This window comes from Heliangelus exortis, chromosome 14, assembly GCF_036169615.1.
Source record: "Heliangelus exortis chromosome 14, bHelExo1.hap1, whole genome shotgun sequence".
NCBI classification, from domain to species: Eukaryota; Metazoa; Chordata; class Aves; order Apodiformes; family Trochilidae; genus Heliangelus; species Heliangelus exortis.
In genome coordinates, this window is record NC_092435.1 from 2,132,762 (window position 1) to 2,146,088 (window position 13,327).

General features: G+C 40.4%; 1 protein-coding gene across 8 annotated transcripts in view; it reads right to left on the reverse strand.

Moving 5' to 3' along the window:
• AFF2 (ALF transcription elongation factor 2) overlaps positions 1-13,327 on the reverse strand; it is a 339,493-nt gene that overhangs the window by 145,414 nt on the left and 180,752 nt on the right. For all 8 annotated transcript variants that reach the window (XM_071758001.1, XM_071757997.1, XM_071758000.1 and 5 more), the window contains exon 4: positions 9,460-9,504. In XM_071758001.1, coding sequence (XP_071614102.1) covers positions 9,460-9,504 — 45 coding nt within the window. The remainder of the gene's footprint in view (positions 1-9,459; positions 9,505-13,327) is intronic.

Sequence of the window (13,327 nt, forward strand, 5' to 3'; positions counted from 1 at the left end):
CACTATTGTAACACCATTAATACAAAATGCTCAATGCATTTTGTGAGCAGCTACTTTAACTTTGCAGTGCTTTGGCAGTGTGAGTGAGGTTCAGGTTCCCCATTTCATGGAATGGGACACTGTGGGGCATCTCAAGGTTACAGAGGAAGATTAAAGGTAGGATGTTTTATCTGAGTCAGCATAAATTGAAAGGATGTTCAAAGAGATGGTGAAATGGACTATATCAGTCTGTTATTGGTAGGTGAGAAGTGGTGTATTCTGAATTTTGACTGCTGAAATGATCTCCAGAGGTAAGAAGGAAGACACCTGCAGAAAGAAATCAATGGCAAGTGGCAAAGACATAAACTGCCCCTGAAAAAGGTGGCTGCCAGGACTGTTCTCCCTACAGAATAAGGGATTACTTGAACTAAGACAGATGATGACTTCAAGACTACCTTCCCACGTTAGGCTGCTTCCACAAACCCCATGGGGACTGGCAAGGCTGAGTGTGTCACCACATGGCTCCTCCAAAGGAGGGATCTGGTGTAACACAAACACTTCCACCTATTTCCTCTGAGAGCAACAGTGAGATTCAAACTGCATTATTATTTCAGGGATTAGCTTTGTCCTGGTTTCTTTACTTTGCTCCTAAGAACACAAGAGCAGTGAAGTATCAAAGGCTGCAACATGGTGGGTATAGTTAAAGTGAAACTGAGCATGCCACAAGTATATATGGCCCCTTTTTGGTCCATCTTTTTGTTTGTTTCCCTAGTTCTCTGCTTACATATAATTCTATCCATCAATCAGTGTTTTTAGATTGTGATGGTCATTCCAGTTGAAACTTCAGAGGAGAATTTCAAAGAGGAGAGCTCTTGAAATGCTTTCTGAAGATTTAGTTCCACCTTCCAGCCCTGTCTTTCCTTGGACAATCCAAGTCTGTGTAGCCTTTCCTTAGCTCTCTTTCTCTTGACTGACCACACACAGCCAACTTACCCTTCCACCAGCTTAAAAGCAGTGCTGGCTTAGGGAAAGGATTCCTACCAGGACTTAAAAGCCAAAACAGATGCCCTCAGGGATGCAAAAATGGAGACATTCCCTTTTGTGAGATAAAGAGCCACAGAAGATGATACAGACTTTGTAATTTCAAATCAGAATTGTTTCTAAAGAATGCATTCATTTCAGAAAGCCTAACTCAATTTTAATATGTTTTCAGTGTTTTCATTCTGTGCCTAAAGCAATTTGCTATGTAGAGTACATGCTATTAATCTACTTAAATGAAAGGTAACATTGCTAGCAGTTTAAACACTCAATGCCCATATTTAACCATGTTTCATCTTGACAGGACACAATGAAATAACAGAAATGATTAATCTGAGACCAGAGGAATATTTTACTACCTATATTTCAAATAGGACTGGATTTTTTTTTTTTTTGCTTAATACTTTGGCAATAAGATGCATAAGTAGAGTAACAGGAGCTTCAGATGGCTTTGCTGCTTGACAGTTCTGTGTCAGTAGTTGTACTCCCCAATCATTTTGGAATCAGCAGCACTATTCCAGGACAGAACACCACAGATTCTGATGTGCCTCACAATGTTTTTACACACCATAAATTCATACAGCCCACGAGGTCCTCAAGGGAGGGTACCTGGTACAGCTAGAGCCAAACACTGAGACAGTGCAGAAGTGTTTAAAGCTTTCCATTGAGTTCAGCACTCAGGGACTTTTCTGTTCATGGGAGCACACAAAAGGTTAAAGTTGATCTGACATCCCAGATTCCTTGGGTCTGTTTTCTCTTGCACTTTTGCTCAACGATAAGGGAGTTACTCTTTATTTACAATGATGAAAAGGGACAGAAAGTCAGGTCCCGTGGGTCTGCAAATCAGGAGTAGGAATCTTAAATTTTTATGATACTCGGCCCCAAGACCCCATCAACTTGTTTTCCTACAGTTTTTTTTTCTATTTCACTTCCAGTTATTTTTGGAACTATGAAACTTAGAGGTATTTGAAACAGTAGTACAGGGAGTGGCCAAAACTTTTAAGTGCTGAAGAAGGCACATCTGATCTTCCACAGAAGTTGCAGAACTTTCTATCTTTTTCTACAAGACAACGGCTTTGTGAACTACTCTTTTGTTTCAACTGGCTCTAAAAAACATTTTATTTATCATCATAAAATATTATTTTTATCATAACACAGTACTGAATCAGGATGAGGATGCTGGGCATGTAACATGTTGCAATACACAGTGGATTATTTCTGAGGTAACAGTCAACAAGGAAGAGAAACAAAGTGGTTGGTTTTGGTGCAAAAGAGATGCTGAGGAGTTTGAGACAGATAAGAACTAACACTTTTACATTTAGCTATTAATTTCTCACAAGAGTGCTTTCATTCTCTTCAGGAGCAGTCCAAACCCTTGAGATGTCTGCTCACTTTGCAGTAATTTTAGTCACAATTTTTAATCTGGCAATGATAGAATTATATAATACTACTAAAATCAGCAATATTTCATAATTGGCAGTACAAACATACACGTTAAAATAATGTGGTTAAAGAGGTAAGAAAACAGAACTGAATACTGAGTTCTTTGAAATAGGTGCACTGCAACTTCTCTTTCTTTTCCTGAATACCTTTTGTAATCTTTTTTTTATTGTTGCAGTGTAGACAGGCTGCACTAGACCCACACAACGATCACATTTTACATTTCAACATGCTTTGCTAAGTATTTTCTTTAGTGCTGCTATGAAAATAATCCCTTTATTTGATCAATGTGCCTGCAGGCTGGAATCAGACCTTGCCTGTCCCTCCTGGCAAAGGTCTAATTTTTTGCTGCCTAACATCTTGAAGAGACACTTATACCTGTAACAGGCAGGTGCAAAACATCACCTTTCCAACACAGGAAACATGGGACAACCACACGGATTTGTCAGATCAGGCAACTTTTTCTCCCTGTTACCTCCCCAACAGCATGAAGTCTGCTTTGCATTGACCTGGCAGCAAAAAGCAGATTTACAGTCTCTATCTAGATCACAAGTGAACACCTTTCATACACTTTTCATACCTAACCTGCCATGGCAGCAGTGCAAAAGTGGCCCTAAAAAACCAACCCCCTTAGATAAGTACCTGAGCACTGGCTCATGCTCATCTCCTGCTCAACAAGCCTCAAGTTAGTGCTGAGGTTTCTACACTGGGTACCTTAAAGTTTATTTAAGAGAGCTTTGGGCATAATGCTCCTGAGGTGCCTTCCTTATGGGTGGTACCACAATGTTCTCACTGAATGGCCAAGAATATAATAATCCTGATATAATAATAATAACAAATATAATAATCCTGAATAATCCTGTCTCGCATTCAGGTGTAACTCACAGTGGCCAAGGCAAAGCTCTGGGATAAGGGTCTGCTCTGGATTGGGAAGACCTAAATCTTCATTCTTTAACTCCCAAAGAGCCCTTTGCACTTCAGGCATACACCAGGCTCTCCTCAAATGGCTGCAGCCATTGAGCTCATGGTGCTTTGTGTGTATATGGCTGGACAGTGCACAAAAAAGTGCTAGGAAAAGGCTTCTTTTGACCTTCCTGGAATGCTTGTGGTGGTACTGAGATGGGAATTGAGCTGATAACCTACCCAAACCAGGAATGAGCTTTTTCTCAGAGAGGTGCCCAGCATTTCCATTTTCTGGAATAGGCTACACGTAGACAGTCATCAGAGCAAAGGACTAGTTGCTGCTTTTGTGTATGCCTGAAGTAACCCAGGGATAACTCCTTGTTATTTAATAACAGCAGCAGCAATGTAAGTAAAGCTGCTGCCAATTTATATCAGCGTGGGAAGAGGAAGAATTCAATGAACTCAAATGAGATCAGAGGTCAGTGGAATTACCCCTTTATTTATTTTGATGTGAGAGTAGAAACCTGTTCTGCCTCCATTGAGAAAATCCTGAAAAAATCTGAAAATGCAATGGCTTGGAAATTGCTAAGAAATTAATTGGTTTTATCCATCCAAATCTTCATGTACAGAAGCAGTCTAAAGAACAAAAAACCCTACAGTTTTAACACACTGCCTTTTTCAAAGCAAGCTATTAGCTGTTCCTTACACACTTCCACAGGCTGCATGCCAGACAAGGGCCACAGATACACATTTACACGTGGGTTAACTTTTCAATCCATTTTTTCATTTCAATAGAAATAATAAATCACCTTATCCTGGAGAAAGAAGCAACTTGACAGAAAACATACGGTGCTGGGCTATTTTTATAGCACACCTAAGACATATAGGGATTCATTTATTTACCCAGTTATTTAAGAGTGGCTACTCTTACTCATTCTCTGGACAGCTAAATGCCAGGTTGCTAAGTTACTGTTACTTGACATCATCTCCTCCCCAATGTGTTCCCACATTTGACAGGTTCATATGATTTACTAGGCCAGTCAGCTCATTATTCACTTGTCCAATGACGTCCGGATAATCATTTTAAATTCACATCATGTCCTCCCCAGCAAGCCCCCAGATTCCACATGAAAATATTTAAACTGCCTGTCAGCTACTAAGTGCATTTGTAACCACACTGGACAGTGTACCTGTATTTCTCAAATTACAATTATTATAATTAGGTTTAGCAATATTCTTCAGTGTTGGTTTGTATTTTAAGAGAGAAAAACAACTACTGAGGGGAAAATAATGGACTGTATTTGTTACAGTCTAATTTTGCCCTGTGAACAGCTCCCTTTAGCTATGGATGATACATATTAAATCCTTTAGTGATTTATATTGGCACAAGGAAGGTAATGCTATACATAATTTGCCCAGTCAAGGGTATTTTCACCTGCTGATGAATTTACATATTCGCCAGTATCATTAGACAAGGGACAGTCACCAGAAGAATAGAGAACTGCAGAAATTATAGACTTTGCTCATTTAACTCCAGTCATTTTTATTCTAATTACAATCTGAATTATATTTAGGATTTGTTTTTCTTCCAGACTTGAGAGCTTTTAATTAATATCACAGCTGTCCACATAACATCAGAAGTCCATCTAGTTACTTGATGCCTTAGTACAGCAAATATGCACCTACAGGAATTCTTTTGTTCCTCTAAGCAGGGACAGATTTTTAGACAGAAGTGCCTGCCCAGATGGTTAGCAATACAGACATGAAAGCTTTATGTGTATAGAGCAGAGCCTCACTTCTGCAGGATTATGTCTAACCAATTGCCTAAACTCCAAGCCCAAATTGCAATTAGACTACAAGTCCTCGAGAAAAAATTGTGAAATAAAATTTCCTTTCTTTCCTATGTAATGGTGTGTGCTTATCACCTCTTTACCCAGAGGTAAACCAAGGCTAAGGTCCCTTTGGTGCTCTGTACAGGCAGAAAAAGGATCCCTGCTAGTTCATACTCCATGTCACCCCTACACACACCCCTATACCTGTACCAGCACGACAGTTCCCATAATGCACAATGACAGCATATATAAAACATATTATACATGTGTTTTATATGTAAAACACAGCATATATAAAACACTGGTACAAGTGGCACATGTAACAGCTTCAGAATACCAGTTTAAAATATCACTTCAACCCTTCTCATCTGCACTTTGTATCACAACATTTGAATGCACTAATTTTTCAATGGCTGCACAAAGCAAGTGACAACTTCATTTAAATCCATATTAATAAAATGTGTATTATACACACACACACACACACACACACACACACACACTGTTGATTGTTTGTCTCCCCTGTTATCCACACTTTCAAAGCCATTATGTTGGCTTAAAAAATAAGTTAAATTTTGGAACAGAAATAAGTGTGCTGAGCACCAATGTATTAATCATTCAATTTGCTATTAGAGATTTGTATCAAATGCAAATCTCATGCACTAATTTTGCAGTTTGGCCTTAGTTGTACAAGAAATATTTACTTTTATTAATATTATTAATATTTTAAACAACCTTCTCCCTTCTTAGCCATCCTGGTTAGAAAAGCAAGATTAACAGGAGACTAGTCTGCTATTAACCTTTGTCTGCAGTATCAGGAACAGTCCTTGAAGCATTTACACAAGATGACATAAGTGGCTAAGTGTTTCAGGAAATGTGAAAGACAGAAATTTTGCCTCTGAAGACTCAGGGGTCTGAACAGACTCAAGACCTTTCCTCTCACTCAGATGGAAAATTTTGACCATAAGCTCAATTAAACATTTTTTTTTCCCTTAGGATTTTTTTTTCCTTAGGAAAAAAAACCCAAAAAACAAACCAAAACAAACAAAGATAGAGATTAGGAATTGCAAACCCTCCTACAATTAGAAAACCCCTTAATCAAGTTCAGCTTGAAAAAAAGAGCTCTGCAAAATCAAGAGGTCACAGATCTTAGCTTGGGTCCCTCTTCCTTGTAAAGTCTAGCAAAAACCCCTATAAGAGTCACCGTGTCTTTCTCCGAGGTGAAATCGAATTAAGTCACTTAATTCCCTAACTTAAGACAACAAAACAGAACAAAACAAAGCAGCAAAAAAGCTGCTGGAACACTCTCAAGGGAGAGTGGCAGGGCTGGGGTGCAGAAGGCAGCAGCACCGTCCCTCTGGCACTTTGGGCCGCGCAGCTCAGCAGAGATGAGGTGGCCCTGAGCAGAAATTTCCAGTCATTGCCAATGGTCTGGTTGGTCAAAACGCACACTATTACACCTCCATCTGTCCATCTTCAGGACTTGACTATCCTGTAATGCTACTTCTTTTCCCCTGTAACATCCTTGACAGGACAGAAATGTTAACAGCCGATTTCTTTCCCTGGGGAAGCTGACATCAGGCTGAGGCTCACACTCCCAAGAAAGACCTGCTGTTTCTTATCCCTTTTTCACTTGCCCATTATATGCCCTCGTGAGACAGATCCCCAGAGGCATGGAAACTTATGCAAATGGTCCCAAAAGGCCAGAAAGTAGCTGTCAGAGCTGGGAACGTAACTGAGGTTCTAAAAGTAGAGATTTCTGCTGAAACCAAGGGTGATACTTTCCCCTGGAGCAGACAGCCTGAATCTCCTGAGAGGGCTTCCACAGGGAGCCCAAAGACTGCACTGTGACCACTGCTGGGCATTGCATTGCTCTTACTTATTTGCTCCCCATTGCCTGTGAAGTAAAATATGATACTCTGAATGCAGTCAAAACACATCTCCTTCTGGATTATTCTGCATGATAAATCTAAGTACAAAGTCACTGACAAAACTCAGGTCTTTCTACTTCCATGCGTGGTTCAGAACTACATAAAGCTGAAAGCCTAAACTGCTATCACTGAAGGCAACCAGTTGGGGCTGGGGTTTGCTTAGCATTTGATGGGAAGCCTCAGAAGTGGATCTGTCATCTCCTGCTTTCATACACTCGGGGTCCCGATGGCAGCTTGCTTGCAGACAAGTTATAAGAAGGCTGCAGGCATCCTCTCAGTGCCCAGAGCTGCCTAACACCATGTCAGTGACATCCTAAGCCACCCTCACCATGTAGTAGCAGAGAAATCTACCCATGGAGTGGGAGTGTGCACCCCAAACAAGTCATGGTTGAGGTCCCACAGTGACTTGCAGTGTTCCCAGCCCATACCTGCTCCTCAACATCTGTGTTTTCATACACTCAAGAAGGTTTTTAGCTCTGTCTGTGGCTGCAGCTCACAGGTTTGCCCCATGGCAGAATGGAGAAGCTGGGCATTGAGGGTACCTCCAGGAAATCTGCACATGGCAGCCAAGGAAGATGTGCTGTTTCAGACCCTTTTTTTCAGGTGCCCATTAATGCTGTTGTGAGACACATCCTCAGAGACATGGAAAGCCAAATCCCAGCTCTGTCCACCTCAAAAGTCCCTGAGTTTAACAGCCTGCAGGAGGTGATGCTGTGGCCACAGTGACCCTGCAGTTCATCCCCATTAGGGTTAAATTTAGGTATTTAACAATCCTCTGAAGACAACAGAAAGTCATTCAGCAGTCTAAGCAGGTTTCAGAAGAAATCCCAAGACGTTCTGCCTTTCTTTATCAACTCAAATCACAGTCATGGGGTAGGAAATAGGACACCTCCTCTTGATTAAAAAAAAAAAAAAAGACATTTCTGCTTCCTGTGATTTATCTACACTGTTCCCACATTAAAACTGTCACCTGGATGATTGATCCTTGAAATTCACTACATCAAATTTCCTTTTGATGCTGTTTACTGAAAACAACTGCTTTCCCCAGCTAACAAGTAATTCATTCCAACTACAGTAATGAAGCTAAGTGGAATATATGAACAGGAGAAGAAGACATTTTAAATATACCAAGAATTTCACACAGCCTTTTAACATTTTCTTTGCTTAAGCTTCCTTAGTGTTCTGTGGGTAATAAACCCACGCTCACTTTGAAGGCTGAAACTAAATTTCATTTATTTCCTTCCATTCAGTGCTGCTGGGTGCACATGCAGATGCAGACTCCTCTCTTACTGCAGGTCTGCACATGCTCATGTCTTGCTGGTTCAACATATTTCTGCAGCAACACTGGTGACCCAGAAGAACATCAACAACATTCCAAGATAAGGCATGTACATTAAACAGAGGAAGTTTCCCAAAATATTTAACTTGGGATTGTAATGAATACTGAGAAGCCTATTTCATTTCAGAAACAAGAATAAATCCATTTCTTTACAAGCAAGTTCACCCACTTGCAACACATGATTTCAGGCTGGGGTTAGTTTGCACCAGTTTCTCCTAGTGATAAGGACATGGCTGGCATAAATTCTAACTGAAATTTTATCTCCTCTACACTGAAAACCAGAAGCTTGGTTGACAATCCTGGGGAGGTAGTTCAGACAGATGCAAAACTCCACTCATGAGAATAAAAACCTTAATCCCAGATAAATTCCATCCCACTGGTGGGTTGCAAACTTGCTCCCAGATGAATCTCACTGCCAACAGGAGATGCCAAAGTTGGGATGCCTGAGGAAAAGCCCATATTATACTTAAGGTAAGGCAGATTTACACATAGGCAACTTGAGCACACCCCATTTTCTTCCTATATGATCTTGCTGCAATTAAGCTTTGCTCAGTTTGGAGTGGTTGTTTTAATTTTCTGCATTGAAGACCAGAAAAATATGTCAGTAGGTATTTAACAAAACCATGAATGATGAGCAACTAGAGTCTGGAGGAAAAAAGATGAAGACTGCAGGTCAGTCTGTGAGTGGGAGAAATAAGGTGACTCCACCTCAGAGTAGAAGAGCAATCTGTCCTGAAGAGACTCACGGAGACTGAGAACTTAAAAGAGAACAGAAATGTGTGTAAATCCCTGCCAGGACAAGCTGGCAGATGCAAATTATTAGGTGAACTGACCTTACTCACTAAGGAGAGTAAGGGCCTACCACCTGGTTGTGTCTCTGTAATAGAGACCCACTAACATGTAATTATTCACCTAGTGTTAAAGACAGCCACATGACCCTTCTCCAAGAAATAACAGTACTACAAATACACATGAGATACAAAAGGGTATTACTCACCCGTAATATTTCTTCCACACAGCTGGAGTCATTGGGAAGGGTAACCTAGGTTGAAAGAAAAAAAAGAAATGTTTAGTCAGATGCTGGGTACAAAGTTGAGGGAGTACAAGCACACAGGTGAGCAGCTAACACACCACTGCCTCTGTTTGAAGACTGCTGTATCCACACTTGCTGATTACCAAATTTTTCAGTTCAGATCACCAGAAATGACAGAATCACACAATCAGACAGGTTGGAAAGGACCTCTGAGATCATCAAGTCCAACCCTTAATCCACTACCACTGTGGTTACCAGACCATGGCACTGAGTGCCACATCAGTCTCTTTAAAAACGTCCAGGGATGGAGAATCCACCACCTCCCTGGGCAGCCCATTGATCATCCTCTCTGTAAAGAATTTGTTCCTAATATCTAACCTAAGCCTCCCCTGGCAGAGCTAGGACTATGCCCTCTTGTCTTACTGGTAGCTACTTGGGAGAACAGACTGACCCCCCCCCCGGCTCCAACCTCCTTTCAGGGAGTTGTAGAGAGTGATGAGGTCTCCCCTGAGCCTCCTCTTCCCCAGACTCAACAAATCACCAGCAGGACCCATTTTGTCAAAAGTTGTTTTTTTCTTCCATGCTGCTACTTTCTTTGTGCTACTAATGACACTTCTGAAGCAATAAAGTACTCTGATTTCCTCACAGTTGAGAACTGGAACTAGAATTGCCTGAATCTTATGTAACTGAAGAAGACCCACTGTTACTCCTATCAGCATCCTCCAGAGAGAAGGTGAGGTTTGGTTTAACTTGCTGCACGCTGCAGCGAAGGACAGAGGTAATAACAGTTAGCAGAAAGCTGTTATCATCAACTATCTTATCCTACAGCTTAATACACTAACAGCCAAGACAGCTCTTAAAACTTAAACATACACTGTACTAAAATACTGGCTGGACTATAAGGGCAGCTGCTGATTTTGTTGTCCCTCAACTCATCAGACTGTTGCATGCAGGTTAATAAGTATCCTCTGAAGATGGAACAGCACACAGGAATCCACCCTGAGAGGCTTGACAGATATCCCTGCTCCCATTTTGAAAGACATGGTATATCTGTGCACACAGCTATGCCCACGTGCACATCCAGCAGTGCCCTTAACATCTTCCAATTGAATATACTCATTTAAACAGTACTTTCAGCATTTACCATTCCCCATTTCAAGGACATGAAAGAACACAGAATCTCTTAATATTGTGAACAGTTACATAAACAGGTCTGTATATACAGTTGTATATACACAAACATATATACATATACCACAAAAGTGGAGGTTGCAGGTGGTTATGATGGGTTTCTATCATTGGGGCAGAGCAGAAAAGCAAGAGACAATACTCAGGAAAGTACCAAAATCAGACAAGTGCTTCATACCATAAATAATCAGTGAGACTTTTCTGCATGACACTTCTACCTTATTGCCCTTGTTAACTGGTTTGGTAAAAGAAACTAATGACTAAACTTAATCCCTCTCATTCTAACTGGCTTGACCAAAAGCACTGACCATGCCCTTCCTCCTGTATTTTACCCAGCACAAAGCCTGAAGAGTAAATCCATACAGCTATAAAAAGTCACAGACCAGAAAGACCTATTAGATCACCTAGTTCATAGTTTGCTAATGTAGCACATTTTCCCCACATCTTCTAGCACTGTGGTCAGTCTGACCTTCAAACTGGAAGGAAATGGGCCTCCCACCCTTTCCCTTGACAAATATGGAGGAGTATTCTAAACTATTTACACTTCTTTTTGTGGTAATGGCTAAAATTTTGCCTTTGGTGTCAACTCAGCCTTTCATAGAGCTCTTCACTTAGAGCTTCTAGGTAATTTTTTACTTCCCTTGACACTTACACCACACGCATTCATGCAGAATTATACTCCACTTCTCTCAAATGCTGTATGTTCAACTTTTACCTTCTTTACTGATAAACAAGTTTTATAATAAGCCTTTGGCTCATTCCATCACTGTTCTCTGCATTCCCACCAGTTCATCAATATTTTGCTAAATAAGTACACATGTGAATATGACTACACTGCAGGGATATTAGTGATTTTTATCAACATCAGCACCTGGAGACTCAGACTTTCCATACTGTCACTTAAAAACATTCAACTGACCAAAAAAAAGAGCTTTACCTTTTATCTCCAGTTTCTAGGCAGCTAAAATTCCACCTAACAAACCCAGGCTGAGATTTTCCAGCAGATGGTCAGCAGTAACAGCAAGAGGCCTTCAATCCACCCTCAAACTGCATGACTTGATATTCCAGCACTTCACTGACCTTCCCTCATCTCTCTACTTTTTACTGAAATAACTTTTGCCCCTCTCAGTACCTGTGCTGCCTCGCTAATCTGTGTTTTCCATACTTCACACCAACTTCCCATTCAGTGAGGGATAAAGCTAACTTTAAAAGATTAGCAAACTCAGGTGTTACTGCAATCTGCAGTGGGATAGCAGGAATACACGTCTCTAATACACATCTGATTTATTTATTGCAAAAATTAGTGTGTCTGAATATGAGAAAACACAAATATTCCCCCAATAATCTTGCAGTGTGCATGCCAACCACAAGACCTCTTGCAGCAGTAACAGGAGCAGCCCAAACTCCAGCCAGGTGAGTCAGACTGGGAAGAGTAAGAGCAGCAGAGATTCCAAAATCCTGTCTTAATTTAACACTCCTCCCTACCATTACACATGCCATTTTTCAGTGGTTAGCTGAGATACCATGTGTACTCTCCTTTGTTTAGAAATTTCTTAATTGTGGTAATTGTGTCCCTGACTATTAAAGCAGGGCAGAACATGTTCTTACTTGATTCATAGTCCTCTCCCAATTCACAGTCCTGGTTAAGTTTATGTTACTTCAGAACTAATGATGATAATAACAATAAACAAACCCTTTTACTTTAATAAAGCCCACTATATATTATGCAATCACAGCCAGCTTCTGCTGGCAGCACTTGCTAATAACTTTAAATACTCATGCATCAATTTAATTGTGTTAATGGCAAATAAGATTTTAACAGCTTGACAGAATTTTTGTTCCCTTTGACACTGCTTTGTTTTGAATCACTGGTATTAAAGCAATGCAAGATGTCAAAGTGCTCTGATTGTCACATAGAGAGATCCAAGTAGGAGCTAGCACAAAGAGGAAAACATTTAGATTGATGCAAACATTAAAAGAATAATTATTACAACATGGCTATCAGAGACAAGATCAATGTAACAGTCTTTCAGTGCATTGCTATTAATGGATTTCTAAAGAAATGAGACCATTTTTCTAAATTCATGCTACGGTTGCACATTCTAAGAGACTTGAAAGGCCCAGATCTTTTAGAAACTTAGTCTACCCTGGGAAAAAAAAAAAAAGAGAGAGAGAGAGAGAAAGAAAAAACCAACCTCTCAGCCTTTCAAAGCGTGAATAAAAAATTGCAAATTTAATTGTCCATAAACACTTGCATTCAGCTACAAGTGCAAGCAGGCCCACATGGCACACCATGGCATCCAAGCATAGATTCATCAGCACAGAATGAAACTGAGCAGATACAATATTTATCACCTTCTACAATACCAGTGCCATGACAAACTTATTAGAATTGCCATTTATAAAATGCCACATTGTTCCTGTACTTTTGTCAAGACTGGACATCCATCCCATAGTAGTACTTTCCTAATCTAATAAAAATCGAGTAGTCTAGGACCCGTTATGTGATTCTTCACCCCCTCTCCATCTTTCATCTTTAATAAGATTCTCAAAAGGAGGGAACAGCTTGTATTTGTGCATATTTTTTTGCTGGTTTTCTTCCTTTGTGAGCAGCATGGTCTAACTCAGCTGAAAGGACAGATTC